The sequence below is a fragment of the Dendrobium catenatum genome, unplaced genomic scaffold (assembly GCF_001605985.2).
Source record: "Dendrobium catenatum unplaced genomic scaffold, ASM160598v2 fragScaff_scaffold_1656, whole genome shotgun sequence".
NCBI lineage: Eukaryota > Viridiplantae > Streptophyta > Magnoliopsida > Asparagales > Orchidaceae > Dendrobium > Dendrobium catenatum.
In genome coordinates, this window is record NW_021320118.1 from 187,904 (window position 1) to 197,379 (window position 9,476).

The 9,476-nt window shown below is 33.0% G+C and overlaps 1 protein-coding gene across 3 annotated transcripts in view; it reads right to left on the minus strand.

Moving 5' to 3' along the window:
• LOC110105795 (ATP-dependent DNA helicase RecQ) overlaps positions 1-9,476 on the minus strand; it is a 63,311-nt gene that overhangs the window by 9,074 nt on the left and 44,761 nt on the right. For all 3 annotated transcript variants that reach the window (XM_020835439.2, XM_028701251.1, XM_028701252.1), the window contains 6 exons: positions 7,943-8,026; positions 5,861-6,068; positions 3,487-3,572; positions 3,066-3,297; positions 2,777-2,897; positions 2,385-2,521 (listed from right to left, as the gene is read on the minus strand). In XM_020835439.2, the coding sequence (XP_020691098.1) occupies positions 2,385-2,521; positions 2,777-2,897; positions 3,066-3,297; positions 3,487-3,572; positions 5,861-6,068; positions 7,943-8,026 (868 nt within the window). The remainder of the gene's footprint in view (positions 1-2,384; positions 2,522-2,776; positions 2,898-3,065; positions 3,298-3,486; positions 3,573-5,860; positions 6,069-7,942; positions 8,027-9,476) is intronic.

Here is a 9,476-nt window from a genome sequence, read left to right on the forward strand (position 1 = left end):
ACTCTTCAACTCTTTTCTTTAGTCCCACATCCCTTAGAAACCCTTTCTTGTTATTGTTTATATAGCCTTTTACTTTCCTCGCATAAAGAGCTCACATGAAGGTGTCATGTGAAGATGTTTCATGATGGTTTGAGGGCAAAATTGTTTATAATAAAAAATATATTATAACTTCAATCAAATGTTTTAAATATATATTAATTTATTTATTTAAAAAAATATTTAAAATTTGTATGATTTGAACCGGCCGGTTCAAACATAACCAGGCCGGTTTGCCGGTTGAACCGGCGGTTCTGACCGGTTCAGTCCGGTTCAATGCAGAAGCGGTTTTAAGACTGAACCGGACCGGTCTTATGACCGGTTCACGGTTGAACCGGTCGAACCGGCTGGTCCGGTTTTTAAAGCATTGCTCCTCTTAGTCACATATATACTCTTCCTTGTATTAGATCTACTCTTATGAGCCAAATGACTACACTTCCAAAGCATGGATCCATTCTTTTAAGCCAAAGGACTAATTCTCCAAAATACATATTCACTATCTTCCTAGTCCATAGATCCACTCTTCTAAGCCCAAAAACTACTCTTCCATGATATGGATCCACTCTCCCTAGTCACATATCTACTTTTACATACCCCACATCCACTTTTCGAGCCAAAGAAGTACTCTTCCAAGGCACAAATCCACTCTTCCTAGTCACAGATCTACAATTCCAAGTTTCAGGACTACTTTTCCAAGCCAATGGGCTACTCTTCAGAGCCACGAATCTACTCTTGTATGATTTAGAAGCACTCCAGCATATTTCAGATCTGCTAATCCATGATCTACTTGGATTCACTCAATTTCCTTCAAATTTATTAAGTTACGTTCATCTTTATCGAAATGGCTCATCTTTGTCTCAAGTCAACTCATGCTCATCTAATGTCACATGGCTCAAAAGGTAAAATTTTATTTAGTCAAACAAATTATTTTTAATTTTGTGTATCAAATCAGGATCCAAGTTACCAAGCATAAGAAAACTACTACGATGGCGGAATGAACTAATTTTCTGTTGTTAGTCCCAACTTTCAACGAGTATCATAACACCCCTCCTGCTAATGCCAACAGATAGGCCACATGACACAATATAATTTATGCAAATATGAACTACATTGAATTTGATCCTCTCAAAAGAAATATGCAAGCATAATCATAATGCATCCTCGTGTTCAACTCAAAAGATCAAAAACGATGAAAAACCGTTTATTCATATAATTGTCAATATGTTTATATGTTTTTTCAATTTGCTTCTATTATTTATGAACTCTCGCGTGGAATGCTTATTAAATGTTCATTCCTAGCAGGCAAAAAAATTCCTCTATTCATAACATCTATTTTGCCATTATAAATAAATTTATTTCTTAAAACTCATAATATTTTTCTAAATAGCAATTTCATAATTTCTTGAATATTTCACTTCTAACTTGCATTATATCACATGCACTCATAAGTTATAACACACCTACCTTGATCAAACTCTGAGATCTTCTTTCTCCATCTTTCTTGACTACTTTATATGTTTCCTTTCAGCTTTTCTCTAGTTGAATCTAGCATTAACCCATAAGATCCAAAACAAAGCTTTAACAATATATTCAAACTTATTTATCTGTCAATCTTGGTAGCTTATAAAAATACAAATATAACAAACATTATAAGCAAACAAATCCTTCAAAATTTACATTGAACAGGATATTGGCTCAAAGGAAAAACTTCAAATTATTTTATTTTCACTTAAATCCTATAAAACTTATTTTTTCTATCATTTCGATCTAAATGTGCATGCAAGACTTCATGAATATGTATACACACGTAAGAAGTAAATCGTAATTTTAATAGTTAATAGAGGAATAATATGAATAAGCTACTAGTTAATAAGTATGTGTTTGAACTACCATTTCATTCTTAGAGGCATAATATAAATAGGGTACTCATTAAGGATTTGTTTGCAATAGCTTTCTCACTGCTTTGCTTTTCAGAATGCAACCACAATTTTGCTTGGCTTCTATTTTATTGTTTCTTTCCAGAAACTTCTATTGTTGCAAGCTGTCTTTCATAACCAAATCTACTAATATGCGGCAGCTGTTAGAAAACTGTTATTCAATCTTTTCAAAAAAGAATATATTTACAACACCCACTGTCGCCCCAAACAACTTCATTATTATGTCATATTAAATATTTTTAAAATTTTGTTGAAGTTTAACAAAAATTAATAGCAAAACAGGAAACTACTGTATTACTAAAATTTCATGAATTGAAAATTTGCTGCAAGAACCAAAGCTAATACATTAAATCTAGAAAAAATATAAAGAATGAAGGTGTTTTCTCCCTTAAATTAAGAGAAAAGAGATACCCGAGATCCACGAAGAACATCAATTGGCATATTGAGGCCCCACCGACCGCCACAAGATTTTATGCAGAATAGCAATAAAAAGGATTCCTTTGATAGATCTCTTTCCCTTTTATCCCTAGTGCAATTATCACAGTTACCTGCAGCTCAAATGTTAACTGAACGGCCCAATCACAAATTGGTTGTTAAGAACATAAAAATATATAATACATTTCCTAGAAAATGATGGGGAAGAATTCACTTTGACATGACCATGATGATAAAATGATCACAAAAACGGGCAATATGTGATTTATATCAAGAAAATCTGAGACAGACGCATTTTAATATAAGTTGCATCTAACATATAGAACAGGCAAATGCATGAAATGCAAAAAAAGCTGAAAATAACTCACCACAATCACTCTCCCTCTTCTCACCAAAATACTGTAACAAAAACCGCCTGCGGCATGAAACTAGCAGGCAGTATTTTTCTGCTGCCATCAGGGACTCCATGATAGCTTTCCGTTGTTTTTCCTACATAAATGAAGCAAAACTTCACAAGGACATGCTACATAATACTCACTGTTATATTTGTTCATGCAAAGAGGTTGTTTCTGCTTTGTTAGCACTAAAGTTGCTTGCATAATAGCTAAATATATATTTACTTGTAAGTTTCATTCACTAAATGAAGTAACCACATACCGATCGTACATCTGCAACATAAAAATCCGCTTTTGCAAAATCGCTTCTTGAATAATATAGCCAACAAACTGAAGCTAAGCCATCCCTACCACACCTTCCACTCTCTTGGTAATATGACTCCAAACTTTTAGGGCAGCCATAGTGTATAACACACCTGATATTCGGTTTATCGATACCCATGCCAAATGCAATAGTAGCTACCATGACGTTAACCTCATCCCTAATAAAGGACCTGAAATCAACAAGCATAAATAAGCCATGCAGCACTGCAACTTTTCAGTTTAACTTTCAGATTGATTCAAATATGGCAAATAAAGAACTGAACATAGAATTAATTAAGGAAAAGGTTTAAATGGCTAATCTTTCATTTAAATGTCTTAAAAAAATGCATTAAAATATAAAAGACATGAGCGCAGGGCACCTGTGTGACTTCTCACGAGCTTTACTGCCCATTTGACCATGGTACATCCCGGCAGTTATTCCAGAACCACATAGTAATTGGCAAATCTGAAATAAACAACCAGACAATAATAGCATCACGGTTCAAGGGAAGAAAAAGGCTTACGGACGGGGATCATTAATGCTACAGCATTTCAAATAAAAAAGAAACCAAACCAAAGATGGATTCTTATGCAAGATACATGTTGATGTCTTTACCCATAAACTTATAGATTTCAATAATTCTTTCTTGATAAACTAAAACCAAGGAAACAATAATGATGGATCATGGCATTAAAACACAATAAAATATTTTTGTAAACCAGAAACTAAATATTACAAAAACTACGTAATGCAACAAAAATTCTGAAATCTCATTTGTTCAAAAATTCAATGCCAACATCTAGAAATCTTCAATATGCAAAAGCAAGCTAAGAAAAAAATAACTTAGTATGGCAGGCGGGCAGAATTAACATTAGATTAGCTAGTAAAAGGTGAAGATCATAGCTGAAACATTCTAAGGCTATTTAATAGGAACTGAGCAGGATTTTATCCTCGTCTTAACATAAATGAATCAAAAAGAAGGATTCTTATGCCGATCACAAAGATTCAGGATAAAACCAATGACAGTAATAAATAATTCAATTAACTAGATAAACAGGGATATGCAGTCAACTCAAAGTTTCTTTTTGGTGAAGGAAGATGGTAAACAAAAGGAAGTAGTTTGTTATCTCAAATGATGTTGGGGCAATTCATATGATTAAAAGGTAACAAAGAAAATTATTGCAAAATCAAATTTGGATCTGTAACCTTCGTTGAGAATCTTATATTTATTTCTATCTAAAAGTTAACATTGAAGGAAAGAAATTACAAGAGGCAAAAAGAATCTCTATGTAATTTAATGGCGATAATGTCAGGTTTACCTGGGCTCCATTGAATATCTTTATGAAAGTGTAGTCAAATCTTTAAAGACTAAAATTGATATTCAGTATAGACTTCAGTGGAAGTAAAAGTTAATGTCAAATGTCATTATATAATATTTCTTAAGTTTGTTTAACTTATGATTTCAATGTGGTGGCTTTTTATCATGCAATTTAACTGCCATTTAAATTTGCATAACCTATTGAGCCTAATAGCTCACAAGTTATTTCATACTAACTATTGTTACAGGAAAAGGGAAGCAAAAGGTCGTTGCAGAATAATATTCAAATTATTAATTTTATATATTAATGTTTATCTCTGTTTATGAGTCTACATTTAAGATATGTAGACAGTTCAATAATATATTATTTTGGATTTCTTTAGTGGCTTTGTACTCTGAAGTATTTATCTTGATGTAATTGAATCTCTATTAGATGCTTCCATTTATGTAATTAAAAAAATGCTATTAGATGTTTTATTCAAAAATTGAAAAATGTTATGTTTGTGTGCGACATTCTACAATACTGTTAAAGGGTATTGTGGAGTATTGCAGATATTGCTTGTACAATTGAATTGGGGGAGACAGGGACATCAAAATTGAAAGTTTTGATTGCATAAATCTCATATTTGTTTCCTCATATCTTTTTACGCAACTGAGGCAGCCGTTGATTGAAGACGTGGGGGCGGAGGCAATGTGCATGCACAACATGGGCATGATCATATTCGGGATGATTTTACCGAAACAACCTCTCTTAGTTTCAACAATGTGTCAGCTCTTGCTTTGTGTTAGCCTGTCAGACTTGATATCCTCGTACTAGATTAAGTAGGTTAAGGAGTTCTGTCTGGCATTCTGCCATTTTTTTTTTTTAAGGATGTTGAATCCATGAGCCATACTTTAATGCAGATGCTTGAGCAAAAGACTTAAATGGCATTTAAGAATGGCATAGTAGATTATCATTTTAAGGTTTTAATGATGCTTGAGAAAGTTTTCATTTTTAAGGTCTTTAATGTTAGAGTATCCAAAATTATGAGAATTCTATTCTGCCGCAGTAAATTGCCAGTGCTTTGTTTCAATTCAGTTATAATCAATCATTACTCTTTGTTCTTCAAAAGATCCATTATTTTTATCAAATTTCAACAACAAGTAATGTGCTTCTGACTAATTTACTAATTACATTTCTTATTTCTAGTAGGATCTTCCATCTCCCTTCACATTATGAACAATAGTATAAAGTCTGCTCAAGAAGATATTATACAAAAACAACTGTGCCTACAATGAACTGCTATAGGAATAAAGGCAACCTTTTCATACAGCTCTAAATCAAACACGATAATGATGAAAGATATTGACATGAAGCATCAACACAAGATTCATACAACATTTGCAGCCAATAAAAGCATCAAAACGACTTGGAAAATCGAAACAGAAACTGAACCTGTTCGGTGTCCTTCACTGTTGTACAGTAAATGATAACTGAACCACCACTAACGTTATATTTTGAAACTTCTTTTACAAGTTCATCCATAAATAACTGAGAACGATGATAAGGCTTAACACCATAGAAGAGGTTCTTGCGATCAAATGATCCAATAGAGATAAAAGGATCGGTCATTTTCAAGGACTGAACAATGTCATTCCGCACCCTATTAAAAGGACAAATAATAAGATTTTTTGACATAATTATCTTGTACGGATAATGTAGGGACTAATAAAACATAAATGCAGCAAGTATAAAAGTCATTATATTCAAACCGTGGAAAGAGATCCAAAGCAGTTGAACCAATCTAAACGTTTTAGTGCATGATAAGCCAAGTGTTGGCATGTAATTCTTGAAATTTATGCTCAGCTTCAAACCCAGAAGATGACAAAACCATCTACTCGCTGTTTTTGCCCACTTCACTCCCTCGTATATTAGTATATTACTGTTAGTTATTCAAAAATAAAAAGAATTTCAAGTTACACTATTACTCAGGCAAGTAGCCCAACATGAGTCAACCAGGACCCAACTGAAGCCTAAATTAAAAAGATGGGGCTACTTTATCACACACGGTTAGAGGTTTCTCATAACTGAAGCCTGCTTATGTCTAGGTGGGCTCATATAAGACGTGGGCTGAACTTCAAGTATGCCCAACTAAGTGTCACCCATATAACATTAATCCCTCATCCAAAACCAAAATCTTAAGAACTTAAATCTTAATCTGAAAAATATTTTTATTTGCATTTGTTAAATGCCCACATCTAATCCTAGGCAATATTTTACTTCATTTTTCATATTCTGCCTCTTAATCCTGAAGTTCAAAACTAATAAGTGATGTTTTGTATATAAACTTTCATAAAATTATTTTTATAATATAAACAATCTATTTTTCTTATAGGAAAATAATCAATTTGAGTTTTACTATATCCATTCTCATAAGTGAGTTTTATTATATCAATTCTCATAAGCACTGATAGGCTCCTCTCTTTATTTAAATAAGATATTAGCAAAAATCATAAGCTAGAGCAAAATCTAATATGATCATATCACATTCATTAGTCGCTTCAAACTCATAGCCACTATGAATGCTTTTAAAATCTTCTACCACTCTACCAACATGACAATTTGAATATCCTCAAATAAAAACACTTTCTTCAAAAAGTATTATTTGTCTTAATTTTTTTAAGTCATTCCAAAATTTTAATTTTAAAGTATATCCAAACCTACTTAATGAGCATAAATACTTATAATATTAATAATCTTAATATTATCAGCAATCTTTAAAGCTATAATTATACCTTAATTCTATTAATTTCTACAACAAAAAAGTATATGCTTTGATGAAATCATACATTCATATTTTCTCTCCATTTAAATCCAATTTAGATTAAAGAAGTAGATATTAAAAATTTTATATCAAATCATTGAATAAAATTAACAATAATATAAATCAGTACTTATTTTTTTAGAATTAGATCTTAATTCTGATGAGAAAGGTACTCTATTGTATACTATTTGTTCAACATATGCACTTGCGTATCAACCTAAATATCTAAGTATGCTAACAACATAAGGGATTTGCAACAAATATGACAAAAGAAACATCTGTAAATGAAGTTAATGCAACAGAAATAATAGTTTGAATATTCTACCAAACTAGACAAGCACTACAGAGTAAACCAAAGCAAACATTCACAGAAAAAAAAATAAAGCAAAAATGTGCTGGAAGAAATTTAGTGTACTTGCATTAAAGAAAACCTCTAAATGAAGTTAATGGAACAGAAATAATAGTTTTAATAACATACAAAACTACACGAGAACTATAGAGTAAACAACCAAAGCACACATTCACAGACAAAAACCTACAGCAAAACGGTGCTCCAAAACATGTAGTGTACTTGCATTAAAGAAAATCCCAATAATATTAACCACAAAAGCAGACAGATCATCATCTTAGTTTAATTGCTAGGAACTCGTTCACAGTACCTACATACCCTATCTATATTATAAATTATAAAAATTTAAAAATACATATCGTACTTCTCAGTGGCTGTAGCAGTTAAACCCATGAAAGGCACTTTTAGAAGAACACCGCGCAACATGTCCAATTGCTTATATTCCTGCCTGAAAAACAAGACAATTTTCCATCAAAATTTTAATAAAAAAACAGGTTTAATTCTTGCCACACAAAAGCAAGAACAACTGAGAAACATGGACAAGAGATCACAAAAGTAGACCATATGAATCTTGCAAAGGTATGACACCTTGAACGACACCATATGCCCGATACTTGAGCAAGGATTGAACTCCTAACATATGCTATGAAACTTGAAGAAACCAAAAAATGGTAGCAATATCACATCCAGTAAATGCTATATTCAACATGAGAAGAAGCTGAGAAATGTCCAATCTCCAGACAATCCAAACTTTTCAAACAAAGATAAATCATTGCTTAGGACTTCAAATCTCCACCGGATCAGCTCATTTTTCCTGAATCTTCAGCTTCCTCAACTCAATACCAAGACGGCTAAGGACATAATTAAGTCATTATCAATCAATTTTAAAATATAAGCTAATTGGTTGTCCAATTTTACAAATGGATATTGAATGGTTTTGTCTTTCAAGTTTTTCCTTGATGAAATGCCGATCCACTTCAAGATATTTTGTTCGATCGTGTTGAATTAGATTGCATACAATGCCAATGGCTGCCTTTTTCTCACAAAAGAAGTTCATTTCAGATTCGGATGGTTAACTGATTTCTTTCACCAACTTTTTAACCATAGTAGGTTACACAGTCTTTTAATTATGCCTCTAAATTCGGCCTTTGTACTACATAACACCACCACCTTCTATTTTTTACTTCTTTATGTAACATGATCACTTCCAACAATGGAGAAATACCCTAACGTAGATCTTTGGTGAGACATTTTTCCTACACAATCAGCATCTATATATCTATAAATGCTTAGATGATAATGTTTCCTGAACATAATTCCCTTGCATGTAGAGGAATATAAGTGTCACAGAATCTAGAGTACTGCATTTATATGGTCTTCATTAGGATGGTCATGAATTAGCGTATCAATATAGCATACTGTTATGCCGGTCCAGCCTGGACCGGCCCAACCTGGACCGGCCCTGCCGGTCCGGGTTTTCTTCAGGCGGAGGCGGCACAGAGAAGAGGCGGAAGGGAGAAAGGGGCTTGGGGTGGGGTCCACTTGCAATTCAAACATGGTTTAAGTGTTTTTGGAGGGAGAAGGAAGGGTAGAGAAGTCCTTTTGCTTTTAATTTGAATTAGATTGTATTAATAGGGAGTTATGAGGGGATTAGGGTTGCATCTTGATTTTGAAAAGAGTTTTGTGTTCTAGGTTTTCTTGCTTGGGCTCTTGGCGTTGCCGGAGATTGTTGGAGAGTTGTTCTTCCTCTCGAATTGAAGAACATTGTATCTTGCTTTGGTTTTGATCGTCTACTAGGGGAATACAATTGTTTGTTATTGTTTTTTTCCAAAGTTTTCTCCCTTTTCTCTCAGCTTTTCCATTGTTGGTGGCTGTTTTCTATTGAAAACAGTGAAATA